This window comes from Carcharhinus amblyrhynchos, chromosome 11, assembly GCF_965287045.1.
Source record: "Carcharhinus amblyrhynchos chromosome 11, sCarAmb.v2.hapA, whole genome shotgun sequence".
NCBI classification, from domain to species: domain Eukaryota; kingdom Metazoa; phylum Chordata; class Chondrichthyes; order Carcharhiniformes; family Carcharhinidae; genus Carcharhinus; species Carcharhinus amblyrhynchos.
The window spans coordinates 2,403,750-2,428,049 of record NC_137334.1 but is presented as its reverse complement, the minus strand read 5'-3'; the positions used below and the strand labels follow the sequence as shown (position 1 = coordinate 2,428,049).

The following is a 24,300-nucleotide window of genomic DNA, read 5'->3' as shown; positions in this document are numbered from 1 at the left end:
ATTTCTCTCAAATTTATTATAAATAAATGCCTTGGCTTGCATTGTGCATCTGTCCATGTGACAGATTCTTGTTTGGACAGTTAGGCTTGTAGTTTAATTAATTGTCTCTTATAAAAAGGACACCATCCCCATTTAAAAATGAAAAAAGACTTTTTGTTTCAATTTAACAATCAGATTGACTGTTTTATTTTGGCTATTATACTTTTATACGCAATAAGATGAATTTCCTCCAAAGAGTTCTGACTAGGGAAGTTATGTTGTGGCAGGGGAGTTTGTCCAGTTAATTCCCAGCTATTGTACAAATAGAAAGACATTTTCCAAACTCTTTTTTTTAAATGGAGAGCTTGCCCTTTGAAGGTGCTACTACTTTTGTACATGGCTGTGTCCACCGCTCAAATGAAAATGTCTATTGGAGAAATCATAGCTTGAGAAGCCTGCAGCAGTTAGACTTTTTGGAAACATCTTTCTTGCCATTTATTCCAGACCTGTTCTGGAAATACTGGTACACATTTGACGTATTGTAGCATGAAAGCCTGAGACAGACATAATACATCCACTCACTTGAATGTCTGCAACTACACACGTCGGAAGACACATAAAAACTCAATGTGTCAAGATAAGGCTGAAGGTTTGCTGCTTTCCTGGAGTTATGTCAAATAGTACAGAAGCTCACGGCTGGATTTTATAGGCCACCCATTAGTGGAAAGTAAACAGTTGGACTCATAAATTAGAGAGCATGCCATCAGCAGGATACCTGCCTGCCCAGAACCACCATTGCTGTGAATTTATGAGTAGCACCAGAGATTCTGGGTGGACCACCCATCTGAGAGACAATTGATACTTCTAAAATGTAAAGTACCTGAAGGGCCTCGTCACACTACTGTTCAGATTTAAAGGGCAATTCTTCCGTGAATGTCTGTATAAGCTGTGTATGTTTATTGATTTTTTTTTTACATCCACAGGTGATTCGGTCCACCTTGTTGTCCAACAAGGGGCATACACGCGGTGGGTCGTGCGAGGGCTGCTCTTGGATGTTGCTTCGAGAGTTGCCTAGTGCTTCACGTTGTTAGTGTACGCTTAAACTGGACCATCTGACAGGCAACACGACAGCTCAGTGACTATCACTGCGTGCTGTACAGATACATGGACCTGGGTTGGATCTGCGACTTGGGTCGGTGTCTGTGGGAGTTTGCACATTCCCCCCGTGCTTGCGAGGGTTTTCTCCGGGTGCTCCGGTTTCCTCCCACACCCCAGAAACGTGCTCTTAGGCTGATTGGTGTTAACAAATTGTCCCTAAATTAGACCTCCCTTAATCTGGCACACATATAATTCTCTAAATTTGCACTCCTTTATTGTGGAATCCTAGAGGCGTAGGCAAAAGGCACAGGTAGGAGGAGGATCTGAATGAGACGTTCACTGAATCTTAAAATGGCGGTGTGGGCTTGTTGGGCCGAAGGGCCTGTTTCCTGTGCTGTGTTGTTCTCTGCTCTTAATACAAGGGATCTGCACCCAATGCGCAGGAGAGCAGAACAAGGAGGATTAAAGAGAGTAAGAGAAAGAGCAAGACTGGGAGTGGAGATGGAAGGATAAAAGTGTGTGCGTAAGACTGAGACTGAGTGTAGGCAGAGGGATAAAAGGAGCAGGAGAAAGAGCAAGACTGAGAGTGGAGTGCCAGGTTGACATTTGAAGTTCCTGAACTAATGTCAGGATTCAAAAGTCACACAGGGCGCTTGTAATAACAAGGACTAGGGGAGATTAACGGATATCATTTGATGCACCTGGTGCTAGGGTCTTACGGCAGCAACAGGCCATCCAGCAGAGGGAGAGTGAACACCCAATAACATGGGTAAACAAAGGATAAAAGGTCCTAAAAACAGAATATAGGGAGTTAGGAAACAAATTGAAAAGTAGGACCTCAAAAAGGTACTGATGTCAGGATTACTAGCAGTGCCACGTGTTCATCAGAACAGAAATAGCAGCATATATCAGATGAAAACGTGGTGTGATAGGAAGGTCTCAGATTCCAGGGACACTGGGACCAGGCAGAGAGGAGGTGAGACTCGGACAGACTGAATGGGTTACACTTGGGCAGGACCGGGACTTATTTGCCTGAGGGGTTTGGGAAGGTTTAAACTAATATGGCAGGGAGGGTAGGAATCTACGCAAGGAGTCAGGAGGAGAGAATAACACAGACAAGAACAAAAGACAGAAATGGGGATATGAAAAGTGATAAAAATCAAGGGCCAGAATCAAACAGGGCCAGAGTGAAAGATAATGGGAATGGGACAAGAACTGTTAAAAAGACAAGCCTTATGCTCTGTGCATTAAGGCTCAAAGTCTTTCACAATAAGTGGATGAGTTAGTTGTGCAGACAGACGTAAACAGTTATGATATAGTCGGGATTATGGAGTTATGGCTACAGGGTGACTAGGGATAGGAACAGAACACCCAGGAATATTCAGTATTTCGGAAGGACAGACAAAAAAGGGAAAGACAATGGAGTTGTATTGCTGGTTAAAGAGGAAATTAATACAGTGAGGAATGATATTAGCTCCGATGATATGCAATCTGTATATTAAAGATTTATAGATATCATAGAAACCCTACAGTGCAAAAGGAGGCCATTCCGCACAGAGAAAGCATCCTAAGGCAGCCAGAGGGGCCATATACAAATGTGCAGATAGGGTGATTAAGAAGCTCCACCTTGGCGCTGTGGGACTTGATCTCAGTTCAAATAAAAACACAAAGGCCCACCAGCTCACATCCCTCACACCACCTCATACCCCATCCATACCAATCGATGCCACCACACACCCTCTGTGGCCACTTATCCCCCAATGTAAACTCTGCCCTTCCAAAGCACGCCCCCCCCCCCCCCACCACGGCACTCACCCAATTACAAGCTTTGACATTCTCATTCCCAGTGGTTAGCACTGATGCTTCACAGCACCAGGAACCCAGGTTTGATTCCAGCCTTGGGTGACTGTCTTGTGTGGAGCCTGCACATTCTCCCTGCATCTGTGTGGGTTTCCTCAGGGTGTTCCAGTTTTCTCCCACACTCCAAAGGTGTGCGAGTTAGTTGATTGGCCATGTTAAATTGTCCTTTGGTGTTAGGGGATTAGTGAGGTAAACATATGGGCTAGACTCTGTAGCTTTCCACCCAGGGATTTTACTGCTGCTACTTTAAATATTGATGGATATCTCAAATATCCCAGAAAACATTTTTAAAAATTGAATTCACTAATAGAAAAAATATCAAATTTACTTTTCCTAGAACAACCAATTTTAAGATTAACATCAAAAGTCTATTGCATGTTTGAATCTTTGGTAAACTTTTATATAGTTGAGGAAGTATATTCTCACGAAAATCATCCTGAATCTAAACTTGAGAACCCACGTCTTTCTACTCTTCAGTGAAGAGTACATTGTTGAGTAGGGATGCCCAGGCCCTTGTGATATCTGAGTTGTTTTAAACTTGCCAATAAAGGTTACCTGGAGGACAGACATATCCTCTGGTACTTTCTTTCCTTCAGGGAGATTTGATCGGTTTTTCAGATCCATGTGAGTGTCTGTAGGGCCTGTCTTTCTCAATATTAAACGAGAAAGAAGTCCGATCTAAAGTCATCCCAAAGAGGGGCCAGGATTATAACCCAATTCAAAGCAATTCTGGGGCACAGCTATTCCAACAAGTATAATAGATGTCTGGGCTTTCAGTTAAGCATAGATAATGAGGGTTTGGTTGAGAACCCATTACACTTGTGCCTTGGGGAAAACATTGCTTGGTTGACATCTCAGACCCTCTGATCACAGCGGTCTGGGAAGGCAGAGGTTAGCACCGGGAGGGATTGGGGATGGAGGTACAGCAAATGGGAGTGGGGGGGAGACAGTTTGAACTTGCTTTTTAAAAAAGATGCACCTCATGCAAAATATGGTTCACAACTGCTCAGAGGGACCGTGAACCACAGTTCTTTCAAAAACAGGCCCGTCTCCATGAAAACCATGGAGGAATAGAGCGTGTCTATCTCTGCAATGGAGCCAGCCAGATCAGAACTGCAGCATGCAGACTTCTGGCAGGGACTAGCCTGTACCCTTCAGAGCCATTTCTGAATAATCAGACAGCCCAGGAACGGGGTCAGGAATCCTGGAATTGGGACCTATCCCCCAGTTTAAAGGATTCCCACGTCATCACAACTCAATGAGAATCCAGATCTGAGGGTTTAGTTTCATATTTCACCAACAGGCTTGGGATTGATGTAACAGTAGAGGAAATGATTGTGCAGACTCCGCACAGACATTTTCCCCACATCTGTGTGGGTTTCCTCCAGGTGCTGCAGTGTCCTCTCACAGTCCATGCTGGTTAGGTGGATTAACCACACTAAATTCTCCCTCAGTGTACCTGAACAGGTGCCAGAGTGTTGCAACTAGGGGATTTTCACAGAAACTCCATTGCAGCGTTAATGTAAGCCTACTTGTGACACTAACAAAATAAACTTCAAAATAGATAAAATTTGGAGATTAAACAAATATTTTTTCCAGACAGAAGATTGCAATGCAAGTTCCTTTGTGAAGATACAGCTGAATGCAGGTATAGAGTCACGTTGTGATTACCCACTGCCGTTCTCCAAACTGTACGGCCAGTTGTAAAGATAAGAGTGGGTCCATGGACATGGATCACAGCTTTACTGAAGAGGAAACAAAGGCCGAGGCTCTCATGGAATCTGTCCAAAATGGTGCAGGGAAACCTGATCCCGAAGCCCCACCCCCATATCCAGCAGAAATGATTTATCATCAGGATAGCAGGATGGATTTCACACATGAGCATTTCACAGATCTGGCAGGACATTTAAAAGCGGAGCTGAGTTCAATTAAAAGCCATGGCCAAAGCCCAACACTTGTGACCTCCAACCAAAACTATCAAGGTCTCTGGGAGTGCGGAGAAATGTTAAAGCAGTGTCACAGAATGTCCACTAGCACAAGGTTCACTAATGTCCTTTAGGGAAGGAAATCTGCCATCTTTACCCAGTCTGACCTACATGTGACTCCAGAGCCAGAGCAATGTGGTTGACTCTCAACTACCCTCCAAGTTGTTAGAAGGTATTCTGAGAGACAGGATTTACAGGCATTTAGAGACGCAAGGACTGATTAGGGACAGTCAGCATGGCTTTGTGAGCGGAAAATTATGTCTCACAAAATTTGATTGAGCTTTTTGAAGGGGTAACCAAGAAGGTAGATGAGGGCAGTGCAGTTGATGTTGTCTACATGGACTTTGACAAGGTGCAGCATAGTAGGTTGTCGCACAAGGTTAAATCTCATGGGATCCAGCATGAGGTAGTCAAATGGATACAAAATTGGCTTGATGACAGGAGATAGAGGGTGGTTGTAGAGGGTTGTTTTTCAAAATGGAAGCTTGTGACCAGCAGTGTGTCTCAGAGATCAGTGCTGGGTCCACTGTTATTTGTCATTTATATTAATGATTTGTTTGAGATTTGAGGAGGTATGCTTAGTAAGTTTTCAGATGACACCAAGATTGGATAGTGAAGAAGGTTATTCAGAATTGCAATTGGATCTTGGTCAATTGGGCCACCAGTCTAATGAATAGCAGATAGAATTTAAATCAAATAAAAGTGAGGTGATGCATTTTGGTCAATTGAACTAGGACTTACTCAGTTAATGGTAGGGCACTGGAGAGAGTTACAGAACAAAGATCCCTGGGTACAGGTTCATAATGCCTTGAAAATGGAGTCACAGGTGGACAGAGTGGTGAAGGCAGCATTCAGCATGCTTGGTTTCATTGGTCAGAACATTGAATACAGGAACTGGGACAACTTGTTGAAGTTGTACAAGACATTAATTAGTAAGGCCACACTTGGAATACTATGTACAGTTCTGGTTACCCTATTATAGAAAAGATATTATTAAACTACAAAGACTGCAGAAAAGACATACTAGGATACTACCAGGATCTGTTAGGTTTGAGTTAATGAGGAGTTGGATTGACCGGGACTTTTTTCTCTGGAGCATAGGAGGCTTAGGGGTGATCTTATAGAGGCCTGTAAAATAATGAGGGGCGGAGATCAGCTAGATAGTCAACATCTTTTCCCAAAGGCAGGAGAGTCTAAAACTAGAGGGCATAGGTTTAAGGTGAGAGGGGAGAGATACAACAAGGGTCCAGAGGGGCAATGTTTTCCACATGGGATGGAGAGTGCCTGGAACAAGCTGCCAGAGGTAGTAGTAGAGGTCTTAGTGTTTGGATAGTTACATGGATAAGATTGCTATAGAGGGATATGGGCCAAACGTGGGCAATTGGGACTAGCTTAGTGGCATGGACAAGTTGGGCCAAAGGACCAGTTCCATGCTGTAAACATCCATGACTCTAAGGGCAACTAGGAATGGGCGGAAAATGCTGGCCAGCCAGCGAAGCATATGTCCCATGAATCAGTACAAATATGGCTTATCCCCCCCAAGGAAGCTGGAGGTTGGGGCCTGTGGTCTTGGAAGAGTTGAAAGGATAAACACTTCAAGATAGACCAGTGAATGTAGCATCCACATAGGAGGCAGGGTAAAGTTCAAGGCTCACTGAGGGGACCAGGGCACGGAGGCCAAAGGTAGGGTTAAGGTTGGGGGTTGGAGATAGTGCAGTCCACACCAAGCAGGAGGAGGACCACAACACAAGGGTTCATTGAAGTCACATCTGGAAACCACTAGTCTAGAGGAAAGCTGAGAATCTCCACAGAAACGGTTGGAGAAGTGTGTGTCATGGTGCAGTATAGTTAACAGATCGCCATGCCCTGCCAGTGGCAAGGTCACAGCGGCTTTTAATTTCAGGTCATGCCAGGCGTCGGGAATTCCAGACCTGTGCAGTATTTACAGAATCGAATGTCCTCTGTGCTCCAGAGAAAAAAGGTCCCAGTCTATCCAGCTCTTCCTTATTAACTCAAACCATCAAATCCCAGTAGCATCCTAGTAAATCTTTTCTGCTCAACTGTGCAATCTCAGATTTCCCATTGGATATATCAGCACAGGAAAGGTGGCCAGGGGCTTTGCAGAAATAGCAGGTCTCCCTCAGGTACAGAGAGCCTGAGGACGCACCCAAGTCATCATAGAGGCACCCAAGTCATCAATCTGAGATGTTCATTAGCAGGAAACCCTTCCACACCTCGAGCGTGCAGATGGTGCGAGACCGCACGGAGGTCTACCTGCATATTATCCAGGAAACTGCCATGATTTATTACTACTCATTCGCAAGAACAGCTTTTCCAGACCCCAACACAGGTCTGTGGTTGACTTCTGGGGGACAAAGTGGGTCCCTTAAAAGGTGACATTGTAGACAGAACCCAAGGTAGTCCAATAGCAGCCCTCTGCATATCCACAACACTGGTGAGCAGACTATTGCATTTTGAGGAGGTCTGCAAGAAGTCTTGACTGATCTGGAGGAGGACTATTCCCCTGCAGGTATCTCCAGAATGGCTGTGGTTGTCTATGTGCTGCACAATAAGGTACAGTGCAGTGGCCTACAAGCTGAAGGGGCAGAAGCCCATGTTATGGTTAGATCATCTGCAGAGGAGGAAAATGAGGAGAGAATATCAATGCTCAGGGTAATGAAGGTGAAATGGAGGAGAAGAAGGGTAGCAATGGCCATCATCTGAGGGGTGAGTCTCATGTACCCATTGCCAATTCTTTAAAAAAGGATATTCATCTACCAGAAACTTCTCCATGCAACACAGATTCTCCTAGTGTACAATATGATATGGATTTGATTTGTCACATGTATTAACATACAGTGAAAAGTATTGTTTCTTGTGCACTACACAGACAAAGCATACCGTTCATAGAAAGGAAATGAGAAAGTGCAGAAGATAGTGTTACAGTCATAGCGAGGGTGTAGAGAAAGATCAACTTAATGCGAGGCAAGTCCATTCAAAAGTCTGACAGCAGCAGGGAAGAAGCTATTCTCGAGTCGGTTGGTACGTGACCTCAGACTTTTGTATCTTTTTCCCAAAGGAAGAATGTTGAGGAGAGAATGTTTGCTGTGCACGGAGGCTGTAGTTATACTGGTTGCTTTGCCAAAGCAGCAGAAAGTGTAGGAGAGTCAATGGATGGGAGGCTGGTTTGCGTGATGGATTGGGCTACGTTCACGACCTTTTGTAATTGCTTGTGGTCTTGGGTAGACCAGGAGCCATACCAAGCTGTGATACACCATAGAAAGCATTCTTTCTGATTGTATCTGTAAAATTTGGAGAGAGTCGTAGCTGACATGCCAAATTTCCTTCATCTTCTGAGAAAGTAGAGGTATTGGTGGGCTTTAACTATAGTTTCAGCATGTGCGCGGGTGGGGAGGAAACCAGGACAGGTTATTGGTGACCTGGACACCTAAAAAATGTGAAGAGGGTCTCAACCCTTTCTACTTTGTCCCTGTTGATGTAGACAGAGGCATGTTTTCCTTTACGCTCCCTGAAGTCAATGTCAATCTTCTTTGTCGTGTTGACATTGAGAAAGAGATAATTGTTGCCTCACCAGATCACGAGATCTCTCATTCCTGTACTCTGTCCCGTCATTGTAGTGGGTCAGATCTCAGACAGTGGGGTTGTCAGCAAACTTGAAAATTGAATTGGAGGGGCATTTGGCTGCACAGTCATAGATGTATAAGGAGTATAGTAGGGGGGCACCAGCGTGGAGGATGATCATGGGGGTGGTGTTGATGTCTATCCTTACTGATTGTGGTCTGACACGCAGGAAGTTCAGGATCCAATCACAGAGGGAGGTACCGAGGCCCAGGCCACAGAGTTTAGAAATGAGTTTCATGGGAATAATAGTGTTGAAGGCTGAGCTGTGGTCAATAAATAGGAGTAGTTAGAAGAGGATGGAGGAGCTGAGATGTTCTCCTGCATCCTTTGCACTAACTTCCAGAGCTTCAGGTTGGTCTTCAGATGGGCTGGCTGGAGCTGGCCATTGGAGTGCAGCACTTATTTCCAGCAATTGCTATGCCAGTGAGATTTATATTTTTGCAAAATGTACTTTAAAAGATATCTGAAAAGAAACATTACAAACATTTCAAAATGGCCACAGAGTGCAATCATATTCAGGTTCTCTACATATATCATGTTGCACTGAGATGTAACAATACAGTCAGAGAAACATTACAGACATTCCACAATGGTCATTCCAAATGGTGGGAAAGTACTTAAGTTGTTTACCTAGATCAAGCTGCACTCAGATGCTTCAATACAATTGTGATTCATGTAATATTTACTGCATGCATAGAATCCCTACACTGCAAAAGATGGCCATTTGGCCCATCGAGTCTACACTGACCACAATCCCACCCAGACCCTATTCCCACAATTTTACCCTGTGAATCCCTCTGACAGTAAAAGCCTCACAGCACTAGATTAAAATTCCAACAGGTTTATTTGGTAGCATAAGCTTTCAGAGCACTGCTCCTTCATCAGGTGAGTGAGGAGTTGTGTTCACAAACAGGGCATATATAGACTCAAACTCAATTTACAAGATAATAGTTGGAATGCAAGTCTTTACAGGTAATCAAGTCTTAAAAAGGTACAGACAATGCGAGTGGAGAGAGGATTAAGCACAGGTTAAAAAGATGTGTATTGTCTTCAGACAGGAGAGTAAGAGAGATTTTACAAACCCAGGCAAGTCATGGGGGTTACAGATAGTGTGACATGAACCCAAGATCTCAGTTGAGGCCGTCCTCATGCTACCATCAATCCCCCTGACATCAGGGGCAATTCAGTGTGGCTATATCTACCTAATCTGCACATCTTTGGACTGTGGGAAGAAACCAGAGCACCCGAAGGAAACCCACACAGACAGTGACCTGAGGCCAGAATTGAACCCAGGTCCCTGGCGCTGTGAGCAGTGCTAACCACTGTGATATCAATCTGAGCACACAGATCTTAGACAGCCACCTTCCCCCATTGAGATGGGTACATTTCTAATTAAAAAAAGGATATGGGGAAGAGGTGGATTTGAGACCAGGGAGAGATCAGCCATGATCTGATTGGATGGCAGAGCAGGCTGAATTTACCTCCTTCTGCTCCGAGTTCCTATGTTCCTATTGCATCTCTTCAGCAGCTGCCCCAAGCTTAGTGCATTCCTCAGCACTCGCTTTGGAATGTGCCTGTCTGCAAAGCTCAGTCGGGACACCTCTTCACAGGAAGACCAACAGGCTTCAGGCAGACCGAAGAGTGTTGATGATCCTCCAGCACCAGTTGATGTCGGCCTCGATGTGTGTCCCTGGAAACATCCCCTAGAGCTCAGGATGAACCTCGTCTCTCTCCAGCCTTTCTTTGCAAATGCACATTCCACAAGGAGGTGGACAACGGCATCTTCCCCACCAGTCACCTCAAGGGCAACGAGCAGATGGGGGTGAAACTTTAGGTGTGTCAGAAGAATCTGACGGGAAAGGCCTTTCTCACTGCTGGCCAAACCAGGTCTTAAACACAGGTACTCCATGGGGATCAGTGCTGATACTTAGAGTGGACTGCTCCTGGCTACTGAGTGAGCCTTTGAGCCACACTGATCTGCCATTACAGCTGTGAACACACAGTGCAGAGTTCACGCATGCAGCATGATGTATGGTCACATCCTGCACGAGGAGTATAAAAAGGGCAGGTGGAACTGCACAGGTTCTGCATGTGGGTGTCTATCAATCACCCCCTGAGACACTATGCTAATCTGAGCCAATGCAGAGTATGGTTAGTGTAGTTGCTGCTGCCACCTCAATAACTATGACTTGGGAAGCTTTTCTTGCCTGTGTTTCTCCATTACAAGGTAAAAGACCAACAGAATCCTCAACACTTTCCAATGGAAAACCCACGTTGGACCATCTCTTCCAGCGTCAGCAGCCAGGTCAGCTCTTACAACAGGCAGTTCCTCTGTGATTGACGTCTCCTCCCACATCCAGCAGCGTTTTCACCCAGTCCCTGCCGCACAGCAGGAACTCCCCGCAGATTGATGTCTTTATAGTCCACCAGAAACATTTTCCCCATGGAGCATCCATCTCTACAGCCTCCAGGTTGGCCTGACTCCAACCCACACCTGCCCCCAACCAGAATGCAAATCATAGAATCCCTACAGTGCAGAAGGAGGCCATTTGGCCCATCAAGTCTGCACCAACAATTCCACCCCAAGTCCTATCCCCGTAACCCCACATATTTATCCTGCTAATCTCTCTGGCACGAAGGGGCAATGTAAGCATGGTCAATCAATCTAACCCACGCATTGGTTAGCACTGCTGCCTCACAGCGCCAGGGACCCGAGTTCAATTCCCGGCTTGGATCACTGTGTGGTGCTTGCATATTCTCCCCGTGTCTGCATGGGTTTCCTCCGGGTGCTCCGGTTTCCTCCCACAGTCCAAAGATGTGCAGGTTAGGTGAATTGGCCATGAAGAATTGACCCTTTGTGTCAGGGGGACAAGCAGAGTAAATGTATGGGATTATGGGGATAGGGCCTGAATGAGTTGGTGGTCAGTTCATACTTGATGGGCCAAATGGCCGTCTCCTGCGCTGTAGGATTCTATGATCTGTGGACTGTGGGAGGAAACAGGAGCACACGGTGGAAACCCACAAAATGAAGCCACTTGAAATAGAGACAGATTTCATACTTTTGCACGCAGGCCTTGGGTACAAAAATCCAAGCCAAGGTCAGGCCTTGGCACTGCCAGTTATTGAGAAAGGTGCCTGGCAGTTCAATATTTATGAAGGTCTGGATACTCTATTAACTTCCATGAGGCATGGTCTGATTTTGATCGATGGATGGTTATTCCATACAGAAATACATCACGGATTTTAATAGACTTGATAAGAAATTCAATTTGGAAATTTCTTGTGCAGTGAACTTGTTGATTGTGCTGAAGTTTCACACACAGATAGTGCCTGGTCTTAATTGAAGTTGGATTCTCAGAAGGAGACACAACATTTGGACAGCAAAGGTGACGCAGTGGTTAACACAGCTGCCTCAGTGCCAGGGAGCCGGGTTTGATTCCCGGCTTGGGTCACTGTGCAGAGTCTGCATGTTTTCTCCGCGTCTATGTGGGTTTCTTCCGGGTGCTCTGGTTTCCTCCCACAGTCTGAAAGACGTGCTGGTTAGGGCGCATTGGCCATGCTAAATTCTCCATCAGTGTACCCGAACAGGTGCTGGAGTGCAGCAACTAGAGGATTTTCACGGTACGTAACTTCATTGCAGTGTTAAAGTTAACCTAATTGTGACACTAATAAATCAACTTAAAATTTGAATCAGATGTCTTATGCTTTAAAAAATAAATCCTCAGACAGCAGTCATTTTCAGTAGCCTTCATGATACCCAAGGGGTTTTCGGCTGAATCGCAAGAAAATAGGATTCCATGACCGCAGCTTTTCAAATTCAATCAGTTTTGGACACGGGTGCCAGTACAACAGAACAATTACAGGCAGAGGAAATAAGAGATTTTTGACACACTAGCCAAATGAACCCCAGGAATGTCTGGGGAAACTGTTAACAGCTTGGCAGATGTGCCACATGTTACAAGAAAATTATTTTCTTTAAAGGGAACGGTACAATTTCCAATGCCTCATTATTGGCCCCTATTTTAATCAATTATAATCTCATTAAGACACTAGAAAAATTGCCAGCTTGCATTCTGCCTCAGATGGGATAAAAAGAAACAAAATCTCACCACCACCTTACACCCCGCCCCCCCCCGCAGTATAATTCCCAGTGAAGATGGAGACCTGCCATTGGCTGGTGACAGAATTCCCCAGTCCAGTTGGTGCCTAGAAGTTTTTTTTGTTTTTTTGTTGAGTGTCCCACCCTCTCTATCATCAGGAAACATATTTCGGGGGGTTGCCATCAGAAGGTCCCATCAGTAGGAAAAGTTGGAAAATATCAACCCCCCACCTCGTTGACTTTTAACCTATTACTCCTCAAACATCAGAAAAGTAAAAAGACAAAAATTAAAATGTATTCCAAGTAAAGTCATAGAGGTTTACAGCATGGAACAGGCCCCTTGGCCCAATTTGTTTTTTTTTAAACCATTAAGCTAGTCCCAGTTGCCCACATTTGGCCCCTATCCCTCTCTACCCATCTTACCCAAGACAAAATTATATCCACCTCTACTGTCATCTCTGGCAGTTGGTTCTAGATGCTTTGAGTGAAAAAATTGCCCCTTGGACCCTTTTGTATCTCTCCCCTTAAACCTCTGCCCTCTAGTTTTAGACTCCCCTACATTTGGGAAAAGATGTTGACTAATTACCTTATCTATGCCCCTCATTATTTTATAGACTTCTATAAGATCACCCCTAAGCCTCCTACACTCCAGGGAATAAAGTCCAGGCCAATCCTCTCCTTATAACTCAAAACAAATAGAAAAACTAAGTTTTTTTAAAAAAACTAGACCACTTACTTTTCCTTAAAATAGCTTTAAACAAGAGAAAAACAATTCACTCACAACTAACCAATCAGCTCTCTCCCTTCCAGTGTCTACTCTGACTCTAGGTCTGTCTGCCCCAGTGTACTCCTTTTGTATTCTCCTGAGGTGCAAACCACTATCACGGCTCTCTTTCCATGCTTTTCATTGAATTCTTGCCTTTCTCTGTCACTACTCTTTATTGAAGTCTCGCCCTTGAGGTCTCTCCATGCTCTTCATTAAAGTTTTGCCTTTCTCTCACCACTGTTTATTGAAGTTTCACCTCTCTCTAGCACATTTTACTCTTTGAAAAGCCTTGGATGAGTGATGGACGTGAACTTAACACTTTTTAGGTGATGCTTTCCATGCCAACACTCTAAGAGGCATTTGAGTGTAGCTGGGTAAAAATGGAAAGTTTTTCTTTATTCATTTGTGGGACATGGATGTTGCTGGCTGGCCAGCATTTATTGCCCATCTAAGGGCAGTTGAGAGTCAACCACATTACTGTGGCTCTGGAATCACATCCCTGACTTAAAAACATTCAATGAGGGAGCCTCAGTTTTACTGGGCAGGGAATTCCACAGATTCACAACCCTTTGTGTGAAGAAGTTCCTCCTCAACTCAGTCCTAAATCTGCTTCCCCTTATTTTGAGGCTGTGTCCCCTAGTTCTAGTTTCACCCGCCAGTGGAAACAACTTCCCTGTTTCTATCTTATCTATTCCCTTTATAATCTTATATGTTTCTATAAAGATCTCCCTCATTCTTCTCAATTCCATTGAGTGTAGCCCCAGACTACTTGGTCTCTCCTCATAAACCAACCCAGTGAATCTCCTCTGCACCCCCTCCAGTGCCAGTATATCCTTTCTCAAGTAAGGAGACCAAAACTGTACACAGTACTCCAGGTGTGGCCTCACCAGCACCTTATACAACTGCAACATAATCTCACTGTTTTTAAACTCCATCCCTCTAGCAATGAAGGACAAAATTCCATTTGCCTTCTATAATCCAAGACTCAGCTCTATTTTGATATTTGTTTCAATCTATTTAAAGTGAGGTTTGCATTTACAGTGAATTATTTCCCATCTCATGTGGACTCACCACATAAACACAATGACTACAAGAGCAGGTCAGAGGCTGGGAATACTGCAACAAGTAACTCACCTCCCGACTCCCCAAAGCCTATCACCAACTACAAGGCACAAGTCAGGAGTGTAACGGAATGTTTCCCATTTGCCTGGATGGGGGTAGCTCCAACAACACTCAGAAGCTCGACACCATCCAGGACAAAACAGCCCACTTGATTGGCACCACATCTACAAACATTCAATCCCTCCACCATCAACACTCAGTAGTATACATTGCTGCTACCTCCAAAATGCATTGCACCAATTCACCAAAGATCCTTAGATAGCACCTTCCAAACCCACAGCCACTTCCATCTAGAAGGACAAGGGCAGCAGATAAATGGGATCACCACCACCACCTGCAAGTTCCCTTCCAAACTTGGAAATATATTGCCATTCCTTCGCAGTGGCTGGGTCAAAATCCTGGAATCCCTCCCTAAAGGCATTGTGGGTCAAGTCAGTGACTATGAATGCCCTGTTTGTGAACACAACTCTTCACTCACCTGATGAAGGAGAAGCACTCCGAAAGCTTCTGCTACCAAATAAACCTGCTGGATTTTAAGCTGGTATTAAGACTTCTTATTGTGCTTACCCTAGTCCAACGCTGGCATCTCCACATCATTGTGGGTCAACCCACAGAACGTGGATTGCAGAGATTCAAGAAGACAGCTCCGCATTATCTTCTCAAGGGCAACCAGGGATGGGCAATAAATACTGGCCAGCCAGCAATGCCCATGTCCCACAAATGAACAAAAAAAATCTCTTGTTTCATGGAACATGTTATTGAGGTTAAAATTCAGGTTACATCTGAAACTGTTCTCACAACTGCCAACTAATTCCACTGGCACAAGATATAAACTAATTCTGATTCACCCCTATCCCGTAGTCACACTGTGGGTGGGAATGGGAGCTCACACAACCAACTAATCTTATGCTTTGGGATTTTTTTGGGATCAGTATATTTACAGCTTTCAGCTTCATAAAGCAAGTCTAATGCAAGGATGAGGAATTGAGGAAATATACATGAGGGCCATATCTGGAGGCTCTGGGGAGATAATTCAACATGTCCTCCCGCTAGTTGGAAACCCAGAGTGTTTCCTGTTGATGTGGGACTCACCCAACATAACCAATTAAATTTATGCATAACCTGAAACATATCGGCCAGCCTGGCTTTACATACATCAGGGAGCCATTTTTAAGGGGCACCCCTATCTCTGTGCTGACAGACAAGTCCCCCCTCCCCACACAATGGACATGGCCAAACCCACTGTCTGGGGGAGCACCCCCAGACAGTTTAGCACAGAGGGGCATCCTCCCCACCCCCTTGAAAATAATGGGTCAACCATTGCCCCTGCACCACACAGACATGAGGGTGACCTGACCCCTGCCCCCACTAGAGGTCTTTACCCTTGCAAAAGAGAGACAGCTTCCCCCCCTCCCCCCACCAACTCCCAGGACCACAAGTGTCAATGTTGCACAGGACCCTGGCCGAGGCACCCAGGTCTGGTGCCTTGTACTCTAAGAGAGGCAGGGAGGTAAGTGGTGTACCCGTATACTCCTCTGCCAGGGTGCAGAGAGGAGGTCTCCCCAAGGCACCTGGGACTTAGGTCGGCTCGAGCTGGGGGAAAGGGCTTGATCTCAGGACTCTCCCTGGGATGGGGATCTAGTGGCTGAATATGGTTTCAAGGGGGTGGGGAGGATGCCCCTCTGTGCTAAAAGGTTGTGGCTGCTCCCCCATGGCGGGGTTGGCCATGCCCATTGTGTGGGGGAAGGGAACTTGTCTGTCAGCACAGAGATGGGGTGCCCTTAAAAATGGCTCCCTGATATACGTAAAGCCAGGCTGACAGACATGTTTCAGGTTATGCATAAATTTAATTGCTTAAGGTGGGTGAGTCCCACTGTACAGGTGCTGCTGACATCCACTGGAAACACTCTGGGTTTCCAACTTGTCCTTGTTGCCCTTGGAAAGCTGCAGTTCAGTTTCAAGATGGTGAATTCTGACATTATTCTGGGTTAGGATATTCATTATTGTCCTTGTACTCTGAAACCTTTGAAGTGCCCTGGTCACTTAGACAACAATGCCCCTTCAATACCTGGAAGCCTTCAAGATCATTGCAAAGGAAGTAAAATATGAAACCCGTCAATCAAAGGCTGAATGTTTATAAACATTGAGGCTAGATCAGATATTTTACAACATGTAACATCCTCTTTTCTAACTGCAATGGTTACAAAGCAGTTTGGGAAGGCAACGGCACTATCACTAGGCCATTAAGCCAGAAACTCAGCTAATGTTTTGGGGATATGCTTTCAAATCCCACCACAGTAGATGGTGGAATTTGAATTCCATAAAAGATATCTGGAATTAAGAACCTACTGATGACCATGAAATCATTGTTGATTGTCAGAAAAATCCATCTGGTTCACTAATGTCCTTTAGGGAAGGAAATCTGCCATCCTTTCCTGGTCTAGCCTACATGTGACTCCAGATTCATAGCAACGTGGTAGACTCTTAACTGCTCTTCAAGGGCAACAAGGGACAGACAATAATGCTGGCCAGCTAGCGGTATTGATGTCTCATGAATAAAAAAAGAAAAAGATGCATCCAAGGAGTAAAGGGACAGAAAAATCAACAAGGCTCCTTGCTAGTGGATAAGTAATCCATGCCTGTCAATCAAATCACTTCAAAATGGTATAGACACCAAATGTGAACCTTCCAATGTTAAAAGGGCAAACTCTAGTGAAACTGACCAAAATATTTCAAAGGGATTTTACAGCAGTTGTGCTTTGAGAGAGAAAGCAAAGGGATCTCCCAGGTAATTCTGATAGTCATTTCATTAAGAGCCCAGGGCTTTTAACACCAGGGACAATACCTATTGTGGAATGAAGTCCTGCTGTGATGTTGGAGGCTTCCAGAGGTCCAAGGTGCAAGAATATCAAAGTGGCCAGGGCAGCAAGGATAACGTAGCCACTAGACACCCTTCCTGGGGTCCTCATCCAACCCCCAGGTCCCTTGTGTAGCCTGGCAGCAATAGAGGGTAACATGGGCACACCACTTACCACCATGGTGTACAAGGCACCAAGTTCACATTTGTCAGGACCTGCTTCAAAGCCCACCCAGTGGGCTTCCCGCTGCGGGGATGGGAGCACCATAGGAGGCTGATGAATCAGATTTCCAGCCTGCTAATTACAATATAATAAGCGGCGTTGCAAATCAACATGCTCCCTGGTGCCTGCTCTGGGCTGGAACCCGATTAGGGTCAGCTGATTTGGCACTTAGCAGGAATCCCATTGTGGGCCAAACGCCCAATTCAACAGGCCATTAGGGATCCTGCCAGGGGCTAGCGGGCCTGGTGAATCCCAACAAATATCCTAACCACAGTATTCATATTAATAAGGTGGTTGAAGAGGTAAAGTGGCCCAAATAAGCTCGTTAATAGAACAGAGTTTGAGATGGACTAAATATATACTTTTGGCTCAAAGTTAATCGACTGTCATTTTTGGTGTATTTTTTGATGTAGGTTTGTGATTTAGTAGTAGTGTCTGAAATGTAGAAATCAAAGGTAGAACATGTCTAAGGATAAGTAAATTACCATATGTTGTAGCATTGTAGAATTATGGGGAATAACATGCCTGTGGTCTCTAGAGAATTATGAACTCAATTGATGCATGATCAAACTGGAAAAATTTGATAACCTGAGTACTCACGTCAGATTGTGTGACATGAGCTGATGAAAGATCTGGTTCTGTGGTTGCTATGGCTGATATCAACATTCAATCTATTCCGGTGCTTGAAGTAACAAAACAAAGTAGAGAGGGAAACAGTCCCAACACACCACGCTGCAATTTTATCATGACATATCCAAAAAAGAGATAAAACAGGCGCTCCTCTATTTCTTACAGTTTAAATTTTATTTATTAGTGTCACAAGTAGGCTTATTGCAATGAAGCTATTGTGAAAATCCCCAAGTTGCCACACTCTGGGCACACTGAGGGAGAATTTTGCATGGCCAATGCACCTAACCAGCACATCTTTTGCACTCGAGGGGGAACCCACAGAAAGAATGTGCAGACTCCACACAGAGAGTCACCCAAGCTGGGAATCGAACCTGGGTCCCTGGCACTGTGAGGCAGCAGTGCTAACTACTATGTCACCATGCCAGCCAGATATCACCACAGTTTGATGATAGCACGTTCTCTGATCCATCCCCAGATAGAAGTTATAATTGAACAGTGACAATTATATTCACAAATAATATCTTATCCAACTATTGCAACCTGACCAGAGTGGTTCCCATGTCCTATTTCCAAAATGAGAACTTGAAGGAGTCTAGGTGCTTGATAAACAAGTCTTATGTTTGTCCAATTTTGCTGCTTATAATTTTGTATTGAAAGTGGGAAAGGCTGATACGAGTAGTCTTGGGAACAAAGTGTTGACGTGGTCGTTGTTGATTCTTCGGGAGGCCACAAATGGAGGCTCAAACATCAACAGTTTCTCCTTGCAAATTTGCAAGAGATACCTTCTTTGCATCACTCTGATACAAACCAGAAGAGCTGGAATGGTAGCCATATTGCTACCTCTTATTTACCCATACCTGTTTTACCATCAGCGTCACTTCCACAAGCTAACGAAAGACCTGAATTTATGAATTACTCTGGAGATACTGATTATCATCCTCAAAATTCTCTAGGAAAGGTCCCACAGATTGGAAAATCACAAATGTAATCTCTCTATTCAAGAAAGGAGACAGACAGACAGAAAGCAGGAAATTGTAGGCCACTTACCCTCAATCTGTCACCGAGAAAAGGCTAGAATCTATTATTAAACTACATTTAGAAAAATCGCAATACAATCCGGCAAAGTCAATGTGCTTTTGTGAAAGAGAAGTCATGTGGAAGACAAATTTATTCATGTTTTTTTGAGGATGTAACAAGTAAGTGAAGAGGTCCCAGTCGGTGGTGGGGTATATTGTATATTTGGATTTCCATTTGATGAGATGCCACATAATGCGTTACTGCACAAGAGCTCATGATGTTAGGGGTGGTAGATTGGTATAGATAAAGGATTGTCTAGCTAACAGGAGACAAATTAAGAACAAATGAATAATGTTGAGGTTGGCAAATTGTAACAAATGGAGTGTCACAGGCTATCAGTGTTGGGGCCTCACTAATTTGTAAACTATATTGTTGAGTTAGATGAACGAACCAGAGAACTGTAGTCAAATATGCTGGTGATACATAGGTAGAATCATAGAATCCCTACAATACAGAAAGAGACCATTCAACCCATCAACTCTGCACTGACTCTCTCTGACAGAGTACCTTATTTAAGTCATTTCCCCCACCCTATCCCTGTAACCTCACACATCTACCATGGCAAATCAATCTAACCTTCATATGTTGGGACACTAAGGGACAATTTAGCATAGCCAATTCACCAAACCTGCACATCTTTTAACTTGGGAAGAAACTAGAGCATATGGAGAAAACACACAGACACAGGGACAACATGCAAACTCCACACAGTCACCCAAAGCCAGAATTGAACCCAGAGTCCTGGTGCTGAGAGGCAGCAGTGCTAACCACCAGAAATCAGGTTACAAGGTGGATATAAAGAGTCAGCAAAGGGATATGGATAAGTTCAATGGGAGACTAAAATTTGTTAGATGAAGTATAATGTGGGAAGACACGAGATTGTCTATTTTGGCATTAAGAACAGAATAGCAGAATATTATGTAAATGTAAATAGACTACATATTGTTGCCAGACAGAGGGATTGGAGACTTCATGCAAGAATACAAAAGGTGAACATGCCAGAACAGCACGTGATTAGAAAGGCAAAGCAAATGTTAGCATTTATTGCAAAGGAGACGGAGTATAACCTAGGGAAATCCTGTAACAACTGTACAGTACATTGGTGAGACCACACTCAGGAGTATTATGTTCAGCGTAGCACGGTGACAGTGGTTAGCACCAGGGACCCAGGTTCAATTCCAGCCTCGGGTGGAGTTTGCACATTGTCTCCACATCTGCATGGATCTCCTTCGGGTATTCCAGTTTCCTCCCACACGCCAAAGGTGTGTGCAGGTTAGGCTGACAGTCTATGCTGAATTGTCCCTTAGTGTCAGGGAGATTAGCAGGGTAAATACATGGGGTTACAGGGCTAGGACTTGGGTGTTATTGTTATCAGTGCAGGCTTGATTGGTTGAATGGCCTTCTGCACTGTAGAGATTCTATGATTTTGGTTTCCTTACTCAAAGAGGGATGTACATGCATTGGAAACAGCTCAGTAAAGGTTAACCACATTGATTCCTGGGATGAAGGGTTTGTCTTAGTAGGAAATGTTGAGCAGGTTGGGTCTAAATTTATTGAAGTTTCGAAGAATTTATCTCCCTGCCATGGTCAAGATGTCAGAGAGTGGCTGCAGGACATTCTTTGAGGGGCAGGCGGAAGGGTGAACAGCCAGAGATCGTGGTCCATATTCATATCGATGACATAGGTAAGAAGAGGGATGAGATCCTGAAAGCAGATTTTAGGGAGTTAGGAAAGAAATTAAAATGCAGGATCTCAAAAGCCGTAAACTCAGATTACTCCAAGTGCCACGAGCTAGTGACCGTAGAAATAGGAGGACTAAACAATTGAATACTTGGTTGGAGAATCTGTGTAGGATGAAGGGAGTAAGAAGTCTCACAACACCAGGTTAAAGTCCAACAGGTTTATTTGGTAGCAAAAGCTACTAGCTTTCGGGCCTCTGTTCCTTCGTCAAGCGAGTGGAAAGCTCTGATCGCAAACAGGGGGTGTAAAGACACACACTCAGTTTACAGAATACTGATTAGAATGAGTTTTTACAGCTAATCAACTCTTAAAGGTGCAGACAATGTGAGTGGAGAAAGCATTAAGCACAGGTTAAAGAGATGTGTATTGTCTCCAGACAGGACAGTAAGTGAGATTTTGCAAGCTGGAATCAGATTGCAGAGGCTTTGGGAATGGCTGTGAGGCAGGTGGAACCTGTACATGATGGACAAGTTACACCTTAGCAAGACTGGGACTAACATCCTTCCAGGGAGATTCACCCAATGCTGCTGGAGAAAGTTTAAATTAGATTGGCAGAGGGATGGGAACGCGAGAGGGAGGTCCGATTGTAGAGAAGTTAAACTAGAAAGAGGACGTACCAAAGTAGTAAACAAAATTAGAAGGCAGACAAATTGAAGGCAAACATTAGATAGAATTAGAGTGCAGGACAATGTTAAAAAGACCAAGTTAAGGGCACTCTACCTGAATGCATGTAGCACTTGCAATAAGGGCAATACCTTGAAGGTACAAATAGAGATACATGGATATGATTTCATTACCATTACAGAGAATGGGAATTGAATATTCAAGGGTATTTGTCATTTGGAAAGAACAGGCAAAAAGGAAACAGAGGTAGGGGTGTGTTCTTAGTAAGGGACAAGATCAGTACATTTTAAATCTTTAATTTAAGATCTAATGTTGAATCAGTTTGGGTGGAGCTAAGAAACAGTAAGGTGCAGGAAACATTAGTTTTTAATAAACCATCAAACTGTAGTGGCGATGTTGGGCATGGTGTAAATCAGGAAGTTAAAGCTGTACCTAGAATTGATAACAATAGGTGACTTCAATTTACATAGAGACTGGGTAAACCTAATTAGCATTAATACCACTGGAGGATGAATTCCTGATGTACAAGATGAGTTTCTGGGGCAGCATGTTGAAGAACCAGGTAAAGATGGAGCTATTTTAGATTTGGTATCGTGTAATGAGAAAGGTCTAATTAGTAAGATTGCTGCTAAGGGACCCTTGAGACATCCAAGCTGGCTGTGCTGAAGTTCCTACCTTCATCTTATTTATCAACATATTCCTTTCTCCACCCATCAACTACTTTTCCCTTTCGATGTGTCCTTGTCATTAGAAGAAAGAGACCCCACAGAGATTCTGGAGGAATTTTCACGGACAAAATGTTTGGGATTTAGTGATTCACAATTCGCAGAGTCAATGTTCTCATCCCAGGGCTGAATCTTAGTGGATTTATTGAGTACCGTTATACCTAACCACAGTTACCTCCACAGAATGAGCACAACTGAGGGAGAACATACAGTCTATCTTAACCCAAATGCAGAATTAAAGAAGAATTTAAACTCGCGACACATCTGAATCATACATTAGAAAAATAAGCCATTCAGCCCATCATAGCTTTGAAGACAGTCTTGGAAGGGACTGATTAGTCTCACTCCCCTGGTCTTTCTGGGCTCTCCAAAATTCCCTCTTCAAGAATTTTTTGAATATTCTCACAATGGATGAATCCAAGGTTAGTATTAACTGAAAGGCGTGTTTGCCACAGATTTTAAAAGCGTGGACAGAGCTACCCTAGAGCCCATTGCAAATATTGATGACCACTCGATTCTGTCCCCATACCTGACCGGAATTGTACTTCAAAGTTTTAAAACCGTAACGTATCTATCAAAAAAAGGCGGCACAATGATACCGACACAACATCCGGAGATCTTTCAGTGTTTAAATGAAGAAAATCACATTCCTCTTTTAACACTTACATAATTAGATCTTCGTTGTGTGGAGGGTAGAGGGCTCAAGAAATGACCCTGGTCACTGGAGATATGTCAATAATTATTGTTAAACTCTGATCTTCGATACAGGAACTATGAAGTTGTTCTGATGCCTTTACTCTGAAGAGTTACTGCAGTTGATCAAATCGACCACAAACGGTTTTAGCTGGTACAAATTCATCCTGATTTCTGTAAGCTAGTTGGGTGAAGTGTTGTTATTACCGTATTTCAAATGGATAATGCCATTATTTGTATTAAAACCACAACTCGGACCCTATCTAACGAGCATAGAGAAACCTTACTCGGAAAGAGACTCAATATTCTCAAGCTAAAGAACAGAATAAAGAATAATTCTGCCTGATGTGAAACACTATTTTGATGACAAGGCGAGTGGCTAACATTCTTGTCCATAATATAAGTGATTGGAGTTGGGGAATGCTTGTTGTTATGAACATGCAGGTGGCTTCGGCTGTTCCCCACTTTAGCCAGAACACCTTGTTCCCAATCCTTACCTGGGCATTGAAACCAATGTAGCAGCACATCACTCCCAGGGCACTCAGAACAGATTGTCCCCTCATCCTGCAGGCACTGACTGGGGCTTTGGAGATTAGGAACAGTCCCAGTCACTGTCCATCTGCGCCAGGTGAGATCTCCCAGTCTCTCGAATCCTTTTCTCAGCACTTTGAAAACTTACGGGAGGACACGAGTCAAAGTTGGGTGAGCGGCAGAGGTGAGGAGCTTCAGTTCTCGTGCTTTGAAAATCCCAACAGGTTCCGGCAGCGATGACTGTTCATTCTTCCTCCGAGCTTTCCATCAGTGGACTGCTGGTCTTTCTCCATAGCGTTTCCAATTATTAACTGAAAGAGTTTGAACACCTTCAGAGCGAGGAACGGAGGCTCGCCCCCTCAAAAAAAAGTTTACCCTAACTCTGGGTTGAAAATAAGCCTCCTCGCCGTTTCTGAACATGAGGATCCTAAGCATTTGGGAAGATGTTTTGCAGCTGGAAGCAGCTATTTTAAAGTCTTCTGTCTTATATGTGGGTAAAGACCCCGATTCTCTCCTCATTCATAGTGGGATCAGAGAAGGAATTATAAAGGGTGTTGATTGCATTAACCGTAGTGCCATCTCCTGCACAAAGAACGCCATTACTCAAGCTAACCAGGAGAATGCACTCAATAATTCCCCAGTGTAACAA

General features: G+C 44.1%; 1 protein-coding gene across 1 annotated transcript in view; it reads right to left on the bottom strand.

Moving 5' to 3' along the window:
• LOC145349643 (parathyroid hormone 2 receptor-like) overlaps nucleotides 1-23,683 on the bottom strand; it is a 100,744-nt gene extending 77,061 nt beyond the window's left edge. Inside the window, exon 1 of the mRNA XM_080198165.1 lies at nucleotides 23,618-23,683. Within this exon, the coding sequence (XP_080054291.1) occupies nucleotides 23,618-23,683 (66 nt within the window). The remainder of the gene's footprint in view (nucleotides 1-23,617) is intronic.
• Nucleotides 23,684-24,300: the final 617 nt, after the last annotated feature.